Source organism: Eptatretus burgeri, chromosome 7 (genome assembly GCF_056783735.1).
Source record: "Eptatretus burgeri isolate ZD-2024b chromosome 7, Ebu_testis_v1, whole genome shotgun sequence".
In the NCBI taxonomy this organism is placed as follows: domain Eukaryota; kingdom Metazoa; phylum Chordata; class Myxini; order Myxiniformes; family Myxinidae; genus Eptatretus; species Eptatretus burgeri.
Window position 1 is genome coordinate 77470818 of NC_140967.1, and position 14957 is coordinate 77485774.

Consider the following 14957-nt stretch of genomic DNA (forward strand, 5'->3'; position numbering starts at 1 on the left):
GCAGATCAACCGTCTCCATTTCGCTCTATCCTCCACATCTTCCATTGACACTCCAACCACCCGCATGTCCGCCCTCACCGTATCCATGAACCTCTTCTTTGGCCTTCCTCTTCTCCTCCTGCCTGGCGGCTCCATCTTCAACATCCTTCTCCCGATATACTCCGCTTCCCTCCTGAGCACATGTCCAAACCATCTCAATCTCGCCTCTCTCACTTTGTCTCCAAACCATCCTACCTGCGCTGTCCCTCGAATATACTCATTCCTTATCCTGTCCATCCTCGTCACTCCCAACGAGAATCGCAGCATCTTTAACTTTTCCACCTCCAGCTCCGCTTCCTGTCTTTTTGTTAGCGCCACCGCCTCCAAACCATACAACATAGCTGGTCTCACTACCGTCTTATATACTTTCCCCTACACTCTTGCAGCTACCCTTCTGTCACAGATCACTCCTGCAACTCTTCTCCACCCACTCCATCCTGCCTGCACTCTCTTTTTCACTTCTCTCCCACACTCTCCGTTACTTTGGACAGTTGATCCCAAGTATTTAAACCCATCCACCTTCCCCACCTCAACTCCTTGCAACCGCACCATACCACCACCCTCCCTCTCATTTAGGCACATGTACTCCGTGTTACTCCGACTGACTATCATTCCCCTTCTCTCCAGTGCGTACCTCCACCTCTCGAGGCTCGCCTCAGCCTGCTCCATACTCTCCCTACAGATCATGATGTCATCTGCGAACATCATAGTCCATGGGGACTCCAGTCTGATCTCGTCCGTCAACCTGTCCATCACCTTGGCAAACAGGAAAGGGCTCAGAGTCGATCCTTGGTGCAATCCCACTTTAACCTTAAACCGGTCCGTCATTCCTACCGCACACCTCACCGCTGTCACACTGTCCTCGTACATATCCTGCACGATCCTCACATACTTCTCCACCACTCCCGACTTCCTCATACAATGCCACAACTCCTCTCTTGGCACCCGATCATAAGCTTTCTCTAAATCCACAAACACACAATGTAACTCCTTCTGGCCTTCCCTATACTTCTCCATCAACATTCTCAAAGCAAACATTGCATCAGTCGTGCTCTTTCCTGGCATAAACCCATATTGCTGCTCACAGATCGTCACCTCTCCTCTCAACCTAGCTTCCATGACTCTTTCCCACAACTTCATGGTGTGGCTTAACAACTCTATCCCTCTGTAATTTCCACAGCTCTGCACATCACCCTTATTCTTGAAAATCGGAACCAGTACACTTAATTTCCACTCCTCCGGCATCCTCTCACTTTCCAAGACTTTATTAAACAATCTGGTTAACAACCCCACTGCCATCTCTCCTAAGCACTTCCATGCCTCCACTGGTATACCATCTGGGCCAACCGCCTTTCCACTTGTCATCTTCTTCATAGCAGTCCTCACTTCATCCTTACTGATCCACCCCACTTCCAGATTCACTATATATATCTCTCTCTCTCTCTCTCTCTCTCTCTCTCTCTCTCTCTCCTTCTCTCTCTCCCTCTCTCTCTCCTTCTCTCTCTCTCTCTCTCTCTCTCTCTCTATCTATCTATCTATCTATCTATCTATCTATCTATCTATCTATCTATCTATCTATCTATCTCTCTATCTATCTATCTATCTATCTCTCTATCTATCTATCTATCTATCTCTCTATCTATCTCTCTATCTATCTCTCTCATTTTCTTCATTCATCAGCTCATCAAAGTACTCCATCCACCTTCTCAACACACTCTCCTCGCTCGTCAGCACATTCCCATTTGCGTCCTTTATCACCCTAACCTGCAGCACATCCTTCCCAGCTCGGTCCCTCTGTCTTGCCAATCGGTATAAATCCTTTTCCCCTTCTTTTGTATCCAACTTCTCATACACCTCGTCATATGCCTTTTCCTTGGCCTTTGCCACCTCTCTTTTTGCCTTTCGCCGCCACTCCTTGTACTCCTGCCGACTTTCTTCATCTCTCTGACTATCCCACTTCTTTTTCGCCAACCCCTTCTTCCTTATACTTTCCTGTACTTCCTCATTCCACCACCAAGTTTCCTTATCTTCCTTTCTCTGCCCAGATGTCACACCAAGTACCTTCCCAGCTATCTCCCTCACAACTTCTGCTGTAGTTGCCCAATCATCCCACCCATTTTTACCACCATCCAACGCCTGTCTCACCTCCTCCCTAAATTTCACGCAACAGTCTTCCTCCTTCAGCTTCCACCATCTGGTCCTTGGTTCAGCCCTCACTTTCTTCCTCAACCTCACCTCTAAAGTCATCCTACAGACCACCAATCGATGCTGTCGAGCTACACTCTCCCCTGCCACCACCTTACAGTCACTAATCTCTTTCAGGTTGCATCTCCTACTTAAGATGTAATCCACCTGTGTGCACTTTCCTCCACTCTTGTATGTCACCCTGTGTTCCTCCTTCTTCTTGAAATACGTATTTACCACTGCCATTTCCATTCTTTTTGCAAACTCTACCACCATTTGCCCTTCCACATTTCTCTTGTTGAGACCGTACCTTCCCATCACCTCCTCATCCTCTTTATTCCCTTCCCCAACATGCCCATTGAAATCTGCTCCAATCACCACTCTTTCATCCTTTGATACACTCTGCACCACTTCATCTAACTCACTCCAGAAATCTTCTTTACACTCCATCTCACACCCCATATGTGGGGTATATGCACTGATGACATTCATCATCACCCCTTCAATTTCCAACTTCACACTCATCACTCGGTCAGACACTCTCCTCACCTCTAATACCCTCTTGACATAATCTTTCTTCAGGACTACCATTTCTCCTCTCCTCTCACTCACCGACACCATTTCTCCTCCCATCCACACCATGGTAGAACAGTTTGAAACCACCTCCAATGCTCCTAGCCTTACTCCCCATCCACTTGGTCTCTTGTACACACAGTATGTCCACCTTTCTTCTCTCCATCATATCAGCCAACTCTCGCCCTTTGCCAGTCATCGTCCCAACATTCAGAGTTCCAACTCTCACCTGCACACTTCTACCCTTCCCCCTCTCCCACTGCCCCCGGACTCGCCTTCCCCGTCTCCTTCTCCTCCTTCGCCCAGCAGTAGCACAATTTCCACTGGTACCCTGCTGACCACCGGTACCGGTGGCGGTCGTTGGTAACCCGGGCCTCGACCGATCCGGTATGGAAATTCGTTTTGTTGTCCGCATAATGATTTGGCATAGGTTTTTATGCCGGATGCCCTTCCTGACGCAACCCTGGTTGCCTCTTACGACACACAGGGATATGGTACACCAATTCTAACCGGGGCATACACTTGTATGCCCCGGGGGTTTAATTAACTTGTAAAAATTTCTGAAAAATAAAATCCATTGATATTGTTACTGGGCCGGGGGGTCGACCGTGAGCGCGACCGCTGGATGGAGCCGCGAGCCGGCTCGACCGATCGCCCGGAATGTAAAGGTCGTCGCCCCGGATAACTCCGGAACTGATGGGTCCCCAATCGGACCGATCTTCGCCAATGGATAGGCCACGTGGGGTAGTGTCGATTGCCAACTTCAATTTACCTAAGTACCCACATGGTCCGACTACCAGGGAAGTTCACCCTCGGCCGACTTTGTCCGAATTGAGTCGCTATCGCCGACTCGGATCCGGCGTAACCGAGCGGAATTACCAAAGTCGGGCGGGACCAAATGAACAAGTTACGAACACTAATCCTCAAACATGTGTCGTGTCGAGCCAATGAAAGAAACACAGAACGAGCTGTTGCATTCAACAATGGGGATATTTATTAATAATAATGGGGAACTGGGGAACACGTAAGAGCAGCTTTATACCGACTATACAAAATGCAATGCAATCATTTACAGCACATAAAGCACTTAACAGTTCTCTACTTGTTAGACGGGCTCACGGACACACATACGCGCGCGCGCGCACACACACACACACACACACACACACACACACACACACACACACACACACACTAAATGGTGGCTGATGCCTTTAATGCAGACTTCAGCTCGGAGGGACAGATGAGCTGAAGCCCAGGGTCTGTCTGGGACCTTTCCACCTTGTGTGGTCTTCGAGCTGTTCGGACCGGGCACCAGAGTGGTCGAGCTGGATCCAATCACCGCGAGCCGCGATCCTCTCCGAGCTCCGGCAGATCCCCTTGCGCTCCGGACCACGTGCCGGTGAGACGAGGCGCCGATCTTTCCCGACCCGATGCGTTGCTTCCCCGAAGAACCACCGACCAAGATGAGGCCAAGAAGTCGCACAAAGTCAGGAACCAAGCAGACCACGAAGAGCTCCACGAACCAAGAAGAGCCAGCCGAACCAGACCACGAAGCAGAGCAACAGCTACCCGAAGAACAACCCCCCGACAAGAACCAACAACTCCGGCGAGCCAAGCAGAGGGTCCCTTTCTTATTCCTCTCCGCCCCGCCTCGCTTCAGCATGACTCATGCACCGCACCCTTGTGCGCCCCCCCCCCCGCAACCGCGGATGGGGGCTGTTCACCTTGCTGAATCTCGTGACGACCCGTCCCAGCCGTCATTCCCGTTTACGCTGCTGAGTCAGCTGTTGAATCACAGGACGCTGTTGAATGTTGAATCACGGGACGGGAGGGTTCTTCTTTGTTGTTCTGACCTAACTATTCAAATAAATCACAGCGCATTTATACAGATTTACCCATTAAACAATGGAAGGCGAGCTATCTATGGAACACGCACTTACCGAGATAACTGAGCTAAAGGACCTGAATGATGAGTGCGATAATGGTTTCCAGATTCGCAACAATATTATGGGGTAGAATGTGTAGATCAGTGACAATAAAGATCTCGATTTAATCCATTTTAAGTTTGGGCTATAAACACAACAAAATGTGAAAAAGTCAAGGGGTGTGAATACTTTCTGAAGGCAATGCATATATATTGTAATGGTCGCCGGATTTTGACCAGTGTCCCGATCCTAATTGTGATGAACCAATGTTACGCTCGACCACCAAGTGGACTTGAGGTCTATTTCCTCCACCCGCACGGTCACCAATTGAGTAACGGATCATCAAAAGAGACCATATGCCGTCTGCGAGGAAAGCTGAATCGATCTTTACTTCGGCTTTTGGTGTAAAGATAGCTCTAATGAGAATCTGACGCTTTATCCGGATCAGCTGTCTGGATCAAACAGGATGGAAGCCCGAGCAGTGGCTTGGACGATCTGGCAGTGGTTTTAATAAAGCCTCTTGTGAGGTAAGGGTACCAATTTCCCACAGTCGTGCTTTTTAACTAATCAGTGGTTAATCACCAAATGATGAACTCTGTAGTTCTGTCAGTAATCATATTTAAATTACTGACAGAACTACAGATGAACCAGCTGACACAATTTAATGAAAATTGCATTCAATAAATTGGGGGGGGGGGGGTGGGGAAGATTGAAGGAGAGAAAAGCACATATTTACAGCAATTACATAATCAATGTACAGAACTGTATGATAATTTATAATATGCAGATCATAGTTATGATTCCCACGTGCACACAATCGCTCGTTCAGCTTAACCGTTGACCTTAGCCATTCACTCGACAAATACGTGGACAAACTGGGAAACTTACAACAAAGATGATCGGCAAACCCTGCGGTAGAACCTGGCAGAGTCGGGTAATAGTTTGGTTCCAGTCCTGGCGGGTGGTGGGGAGGGGGCGACTAATCGTTCTGCACATCGACCGAGGAAGGAATGGAAGCAGCTTGTTCGGTGAGGTGCGACATAGTAGCTCAATCTCCAGGCTCTGTACATCCAGCATCACCGAGGCATAAGCAAAACTCCTCTTCAGTTTTTTTCAGGGAGCTTCGGTTTCTGCCAAAACTTCAGGGAGCAATTCAATCTGCATTTTCCTTTTTAAATTACTTCTCTCAACCTCATCTGCGGGCGTTCTCCAGCTCTTTATCATCCACTGATCTTAAGTTCTTTTCACTCTGTTGTTTTATAACAGCCCCAGTGTGCATGAACGAAGCCACGTGACAAACAGCTCCATTAATGAGATGTAATGGTTTTTCCACCTCCTGCAGTGATGTTAATTCCTGACTTAGCAGCCTCAAGACCTTGTTTGACTTCAAAAGAAACATTTCATGAAAAGATAACAGAGGTTGGAAGGATCACAATTAAATCTGTTGAGACATACACTACTGCTCAAAAGTTTTATAACACCCCCATTTTTCAGTTTTTACTGAAATTTAAGCAGTTCAAGTGCAGTGAATAACCTGAAATGGTACAAAGCTAAGTGGTAAACTGCCAGAGGTTAAAAATACTTTAGGTTACCAAAACTGAAAAATAATGTAAATTTCAGTGTTGTTAAAAAGGCCTTTTTCAGGGAACAAGTAATGGGTTAGCAACTGTAGCTGTTCTGCAGCAATGGAAGTAAAATAATCCTTGAAAGTTGATGCAAACAATTCCTACAGGTGTCCCAACTTTTGTTGATTAGTTACAACCCCTCTGTCTGTATAACAGCAGTGTTGGAACAGACTGTGTTGCTGCACCCTCTGAAGCATTATTTGGGCAATATTGCACTGCAGGAAGTAGTATAATACTATCATAATGGAAAGAAAAAGACAATTAACAAAGGAAGACAGACAGACCATTATAACCCTTAAAAGTGGAGGTCTTTCCTTTTGAGAAATTGCAAAGGAGCCAAGGTGTCAGTGAGTACAGTTTCCTACACCATCAAAAGGCACTTGGAAACTGGAGGAAACTCTGACAGGAAGAGGTCTGGCAGACCCAAAGCCACAACACAATCAGAAGACAAGTTTCTGAGAGTCAACAGCTTGCATAATGGGTGGCTCACAGAACAGCAGCTTCAAGCACAGCTTAACACTGTTCGAAGTAAGGAAGTCTCAGTTTCAACTGTGAAGAGAAGGCTTCAAGCTGCAGGTTTGACAGGTTGAGTGGCAGTAAGAAAGCCATTTCTAAGATGGCAAAATAAGAAAAAATAGGCTTGCCTGGGCCAAGAAGCACCACCAGTGGACTACTGAAACCTGGAAGAAGGTCTTATGGACTGATGAATCAAAATTTGAAATCTTTTGTTGATCATGCAGAGTTTTTGTACGCTGTCGAGCAGGTGAAAGGATGGTTCCTCAGTGTGTGACACCAACTGTCAAACATGGAGGAGGAAGCATGATGATCTGTGGTTCTTTTGCTGGATCCAGAGTCGGTGACTTGCACAGAGTGACTGACACCCTGAACCACAAGGGCTACCACAGCATTTTGCAGCACCATGCAATACCCTCTGGTCTACGCCTAGTTGGTCAGGGGTTCATCCCACAGCAAGATAACGACCCAAAACATACCTCCAGGCTATGCCAGAACTACCTTAAAAGAAAAGAACAAGACGGTCGGCTTCAAATCATGGAGCGGCCAGCACAGTCTCCAGACTTAAACCCCATCGAGCTGGTTTGGGATGAACTGGACAGAAAGGTGAAAGCAAAGCAACCTACAAGTGCAAACATTTGTGGGAGCTTCTGCAACAGTGTTGGGAAGAACTTTCCAAACAATATTTGATTTCCATTGTAGAAAGAATGCCACAAATATGTTCGGCTGTTATATCTGCAAAAGGTGGCTACTTTGACGAGTCAAAATTAGGTTAAATTTTGTTTAACAAAACGATTCCATGATTTCTTTTTTATCTGCAATTGTTTATTTGTTCTATGCTTTAATCTAAGAGTTCATTGAATCATTAAACTGCTTAAATTACAGTAAAAACTGGAAAAATGTGGGTGTTCTAAAACTTTCGACCAGTAGTGTACGTTGACATGTTGTGATACTTATACACAAATACCATACTCTTAAACTAAATATTTAATAATGAAATAACTGCACTACGTTATAGTCACCAATTTAGAAATACATCGTCGAAATTGACTTCCTACGGGTATCATGAAAACCTGTATTAACCTGTCCATGGTCGAGTGTTGGCGACTAAACCGGCTTCCCCCCCCCCCCACCAGGTTCTCCTGGTGTGGAGGGTGTATGGACATGGACACTCAGCAGGAATAAATACAAAACCTGCCAAAGGGCAGAGGAGCTCCTTATGAGCCAGCAACCATCCATATCTGTTGCCAACTGCATCTGCGGACGTCCTCCTGCAGTTGGTCACCTTCCCCGGGAGGTTGGTGGCAGGATTTGCACTCACTTCACTCCGCAAGACACACTGTAGTGTGTGTTGGGGGTGGTGCTGAGGTGTCGTCCATCAGACGGTGGTCTCCTCGGGTTAACCTGAGGCAGTCCCTTCAGGTGCGTGCGTGCAATGTCCTATCCATAAGAGATTGGGATGGGCCAGGCATCTGCCTGGGGGATGGCCAGACAGAGGCCCCCGAACCAGTGGAAAATGGATGGAGTGAAGCGCTGTGAAAGCGCATGCTCCCAAATGTATGTATGTATTTATGTATACGACGTTACCCCCATCAACCCCCATCACATCCCCACAACATTATATATCCTTATCCCCTTGTCAGTTGTCCCTAATTGTTGCCCCACTACCCCACTGTCAATTTAACCTTGCTCTTCCATCATCCATGCTTTTGTAGAAAAACAAAAGTGCCAACAATGGCTTTTCAATGACTTCATAATACATATACGCCAATTGATTTCCATAAAAAGAAAACAAAAGTCGAAAATACATGCCACGTGCCCTTTCATTTCACTTGTTGGAATTTTGTGAAAGCAGAATTTTGTTAAACATGCATAAAACTATTCATTTCCCAATGCACTTTTGTATGCAGTTGCTGAGAAATAGTGACGTTGAAACAAGGAAAGAGAATGTAAATGTGTTACCTTTTCAATAAATCAGTGACAACATAAGATAACAAAAAAACAGGAAAATCATACACAGTACGATTCAGAAATTTGTGATCTTCTTCAAGGCATGAAACACACAAAACTATATCCTTTCTCATTACATGTTTGAAATGTCTCTTTGCCTCAATTTATTCACATTATAAATATTGGGGGGGGGGGGGGGGCAAGTGGACACCTGTAGGATTTTCATGATGAGAAGGTGCCACCTATTTTAATTCATTATCTAGGTACCAAAGTGCATGAAAATGCATGTTGCCATTTTTGGATGGCAGACGGCAGCTATCTTGGATTTCAAAATGGCCGATGTTTTGCCATTATTTTTCACTTGGTTAGTTTCAATGAAAGTATTTTACCTCAATTTTGAAAGCAAAATGATAGGTTTTCATTGTTGTTAACACTTCAAAATCAATGTAAGTAATATTTTGTTCAAATTACATACGATATCACCCATCCTGAAATTCAAAATGGCCGCCAAAAAGTTACAAATTGCATGAAAATTTAAGAGCCATGGTCCGATCAACAGCTTCATCCTAACATTGACCCCCAAATTTAACTGGACGTGGTATAAATTTTGATATGAGAAGAAAGCTGCTATTCTTCTCATTGACCCTGTGAAATTGTAGGGCTGCAAGATGTTTAGTTTGGATTTTAGCCAAAACTTGCTTACTAATGGTCAACCAATTAGTTGAATCACAGTATTCTATGGGGCTTGCAAAAGCACATTTTAGCTCTCTTGTCAAAACGATTGAAATACCAGCATGAAACTTCACAGGTGGGGTAGAGGGTCAAAGCCATTCAATCAATGTGAAAACTGCATGTGATGAAATCGGACCACCCCCCTTTAAATATTGTGGTAACAAGTGTTATCTAAAAACGATACCTAACGGTATTTTTCTCAAACTTTTTTTGCACAGTTAGACACTCACCTAAGCAACTGGTACTCAGATACACACTTTAGCTCGTATATAAAACGATAAACACAGTCACTTCTATGGACTTAATTTGTAGACTTTAACTCAACAAGCTACAATATTTAAATATCCATTTCAGAGGATAACAAATTTATGAGGTGCAGTATCATGCGCTCGCAGTACCGGCACACACCCCACATACCCCAGACACAATAGCCACACCCACATCTACTATACACACCTGCAACTGCATGTCCAACAAATGCAGTCTTAACCATGTAGAATGGAACTGCATGAACTTGTTGCAAGTTTGCTACTTTCATAGCCGTATTAAACATCATCATCATCATCATCATCATCATCATCATCATCATCATCATCATCATCATCACTGTTCTCTTCATTGTCAAAGTCAACTTCGGGGTTAGAAGGAGCATTGTCGCATAGTTCTTCCACTTTGTACCGGGTGGTTCAAAGCATCCACACAGTAATCTCAAGGTTTGCTCCAAGGTGGGTCAGTTCACTAGAAAAAAAAATAACATAAATCCATAATATGTGTACTGGGGTAGTGTTTATGTGTCCATGTGTGGTTATGTGGGTCAGTGATTGGAAGTATTTCTACATGTTAGCATACTGTGTTTTAATAGAGATATATTTTAATTTAAAAGTTATCCAGAGTATCCCATACGGCTTTCCGTAATTACCAATTCGTTAGCATTGTTGACACCTTGTTGGCGTTGTTGCCGTGTTTTATAAAAATACAATTTGTTTAGAATACTATTGAGGGAAGATATGTACAGACATTTTATGTTTATATATTTCAGTCGATTGTTACAACTTTGCCAATGGTTATAATGGATGATATAGGCCTATGGGTGATAAGCTTTCCACATTAATTCATTAGCTTCTTATAAAAGCCTTTCTTTAAACTTTTTGCTGATATATTTTCAAAGCTTTCTGGACTTGTAAGCACAATTAAAAACAAGTACTGTAACTTAAGCTTACCTTAGTAACAATATATGCTTTGATCACTTTGCATGACAATACAGCAGAAACTTCTGTCCAATGCCATGTGCTTATGGATGTCGTAGAGGCAGCAGGTAACGCAGATGCTGCCCTCTATAGCTAATTATTTGTTACAGATACTCAAAAGGGCCAATTTATTTAATATATTATTGTCTGTTAGAAGTAGCATCCCAAAGTTTCTTAGAAATAAGAAAAAAAATACTCTATTTCAATGGATTTAGAAGAATATTTAAATGAATAAATAGCTCATTTCAAATGGTGGCCATTTTGAAATTCAAAATGACCTTATAATTATTTTAAATATGCATACAATAAATCATAATGTCTCCTATTCATGTTCACTCATATTATGGGATAAAATTTTGATATTATTTTTAAAATATGAGCAATAATTGTATTCATTGAAGAAAAAAGCATAATCATGGCAGCCATTTTGAATTCCAAAATGGCCGCCATTTGACAGCTCCAAAATTGGCAACATCAATTTTCCTGTTCCTAGACATATGTAGAACATATCTAAATAGGTGGCAACTTCTCGTCATGAAAGTCCTACGGGCCCATTGTCTAGGACCACTTGCCCCCCCCCCCCCCACTAAAATGAAACATGCCTGCAACAATCCCATTCTGTTTTTCTTTCCATATTCACATCAATCCCTTTTGTAAACTGCAGCTTTCATTTGACGTGAAGTTGGACTCTCGGCCAGAGTACCACCGTTGTATCCTTGTTTGGAATCACCAAGAGCCCATTCCTTGGGCTCAATCCACAGGTACAGCCAGAAGGGATGCTTCATATGGATTTTCATATGGATATGATATTGCTTCGAGGGTACAGTACCAGAATGCCATGCAGGCATCATCAAATTGTTTGGAGATGTTATTAAATGAATAGAGTATATTGCTCAGATCACTAATACTGAAATAACTAATTTCAAGATATGAGAGAGAGACGAAACAGGAGTGAGAGAGAAGAGGAGGGCTGGTTGAGGGGGGGGATGTGAGAGGAGAGGGGGGAATGTGAGAGGAGAGGGGGGAATGTGAGAGGAGAGGGGGAATGTGAGAGGAGAGGGGGACTGTGAGAGGAGAGGGGGGACTGTGAGAGGAGAGGGGGGACTGTGAGAGGAGAGGGGGGACTGTGAGAGGAGAGGGGGACTGTGAGAGGAGAGGGGGGACTGTGAGAGGAGAGGGGGGACTGTGAGAGGAGAGGGGGGACTGTGAGAGGAGAGGGGGGACTGTGAGAGGAGAGGGGGGACTGTGAGAGGAGAGGGGGCTGTGAGAGGAGAGGGGGCTGTGAGAGGAGAGGGGGACTGTGAGAGGAGAGGGGGACTGTGAGAGGAGAGGGGGGACTGTGAGAGGAGAGGGGGGACTGTGAGAGGAGAGGGGGGACTGTGAGAGGAGAGGGGGGACTGTGAGAGGAGAGGGGGGACTGTGAGAGGAGAGGGGGGACTGTGAGAGGAGAGGGGGGACTGTGAGAGGAGAGGGGGGACTGTGAGAGGAGAGGGGGGACTGTGAGAGGAGAGGGGGGATTGTGAGAGGAGAGGGAGGGGGGACTGTGAGAGGAGAGGAGGGGGATTGTGAGAGGAGAGGGGGGGGACTGTGAGAGGAGAAAGGGGGGGACTGTGAGAGGAGAGAGAAGGGAGGTCGGGAGAGAGAGAGGAAGGAGCAGATACAGACACACACACACACACACACACACACACACACACACACACACACACACACACACACACACACACACACACCTGAGGTTAGAAGCGAGATGAGCAGATTGGCAGTAAAAAGGAGTTATGCAGTTGTACAACATACTTTGAAAAGGCCTCATCTGTCACCTATTGCACACTGTGGGAAATATGAATGATAATAATGCATCTGTGATATTGATATGCAATGGGTTTGGCTTTTCATTGTACACAAACAACATATGAACTAGAGTGTGTGTGGCACAGGAAACCAGCTGAGCAGTCGGCTATGTAGCATGCGGCGAGCCAATGGCCTCGTTATGTTGCCTCCAAAGACGGAACAATACTTGGAGCTGCACAAAGGGGAAGTTGTGGATGTCATGGTCATCGGACGCCTGTGATAGCACAGGATGCTTCGAAACATGGTTTCACACATGGCTTGTATGAAGTTGGCTGCGTACACATGATTTTGTGGTCATGTCAGACTACCTGTTGAGTCGTGTGGAAAACCTGCAGGGCAACTGATTGATGGATTAAGATTTCTTATTTTCAAATTCTGGGTGAGGCACTGAGGCAGTACTTCAGTGAAGAATGACAGGAAGGTAGGCGGTTCTCCTAAACATCTCATAAAACATCGCTCCATTGTATTAACTTTGTCAAGGATGTGTACTTTGCAGTCTTTATTCTGTTGAGGTTGATGAGCGTGACCGACATCTATCGAAGTGACTGACTAAATAACCCTGATGATTTTTAGTCATCGCTTTTGGTACATGGTCAGGGGGGCGGTGCTACTACTGCAGTAATATGCACTGCATATTATTGTATAACAACAAGTGCATTTTATTCTACTGGAAATGCACTGAATAAAAATGGCTCATTGATTTTGATTTTTGGTTTGTCTTTCATATGCAAGAGAAAATTTGGAATGTATATATTATAATATATATAATATGTTGTGATGGTTTTAGAAAAAAGACTGGTTTTTATGTGTTTGTTTTTATTAACCAAAATTCCAGTTTTCTAATCGAAGCTTTTCAAAACAATTCCCATAAGAAATAAGTGTACATCAGACATGCTTATGAAAGGTGCAGTAAGTTAGAAACATTTAGAAATGAAATAAACGTGCTTACATTTGCTTAAAACAGAAATTTGAGTGAGATTCTGTCACACTTGTAATTTAAAGTTTTCAAAACTCGCTGTAGATTACTGTATAAAGTTTTCAAAAGGCAAATTTCTTTTCTCTTAATGACTGTACTGTGCCATTTTACAATAATCTGACGACTACGGAGTGTGTAAGTTTGCCTAAAAATACTTTAAAACGAGCATTGTATAATTTTCTTTACTTTGATTCATGAAATTTGTCTCAAATTCCAGGTTTTTCATTTTCACTCCTGGTTTTGATTGTAAAAAGTTGGCAACGATGGCTTAAATACAGAAAAGTATAGTTTGCAAAGGCATGATAAATATACTTGTTTTTTTGTGGGGGGGGGTTTGTCCTTTGAATACTTTGATAAAATAATTCAACATGTTAGCTTTGATTTAAAATTGTCCGCATGGTGCAAGCTAAACTTATGGTACTGTCTGTTAGATACAACGGACTACAGGTCTCTGTGAAGGCTCTTGTTGGTCTGCATCAGCAGACAAGATAAACAATGGATTTTATCAACAGAGTTTATTAGAGTGTGCTTATGCTGTGGGAAATGAGGTGTGACTGACATTGTAAGCGTTAGCCCTTCATCAGAGTAAATAAAAAGAAAACTTTCATTTTCTTCTAGCAACAGGCTAATGCTCGAAACGCTGAACATCATTTCTAATGGTGACAAATAAACATGCTCTTATCATCTTTTAGTTTTTAAATTTGGGACCGTTAGGAAGCCGAGAGGTATGTTCACGTGTTTCTGAACTGTCCAGCCTGGGTTCGAATCTTGGCCCAGCGACAAACTGTCAGTCTGTTATTTCGCGTGCAGGGCGATTCATCAAATTGTGTCTGTGTGTGCCATCAGTCAGCAATATGTTAAACTGGGTGTCCCATCTGCTGGTATTATTTGATGGAGGTTAAAGGTCCCACGGTGTTCTGAGAAAAGAGTGGGAAAGCCATCACCGGCACCCTGGACAAATTCCAAATTCCTGCTCTAACCTCAAGGGGGCACTGTATCAGCAGCCATACTCCCAGTAAAACATGTAACCCAGCAGCCATGCGCTGTCTCCAAAATAATAAGTTGACAAATTCCATTGTTATTGTCTTTAAGCCTCGTAAGCTGATTGTCTGAGGTGAGGTAAAGAAATGATCGTTAAAATTAATGTCACAATTTGTGAGCATTTTAGATTATACATGAGTGCAAACCACATTGATTTGGGTCACACTTGTTTTGTATAAATGTCACTGACTTTTAAAATGGCACTCTGATTTTGCATTTCAGAAAGGCTAGTACATAGTGTTCTTGCTTTGCTGTGAGCACAGATTGCATGTTTAATTCATATGTTAAAGTGCAATGA

General features: G+C 44.0%; 1 protein-coding gene across 6 annotated transcripts in view; it reads left to right on the forward strand.

The window, feature by feature from the left end:
- Positions 1–14225, forward strand: part of LOC147023593 (gephyrin-like) — a 211656-nt gene extending 197431 nt beyond the window's left edge. For all 6 annotated transcript variants that reach the window (XM_085889121.1, XM_085889125.1, XM_085889119.1 and 3 more), the window contains 2 exons: positions 11456–11552; positions 12729–14225. In XM_085889121.1, the coding sequence (XP_085745247.1) occupies positions 11456–11552; positions 12729–12862 (231 nt within the window). In that variant the 3' untranslated portion in view covers positions 12863–14225. The remainder of the gene's footprint in view (positions 1–11455; positions 11553–12728) is intronic.
- Positions 14226–14957: the final 732 nt, after the last annotated feature.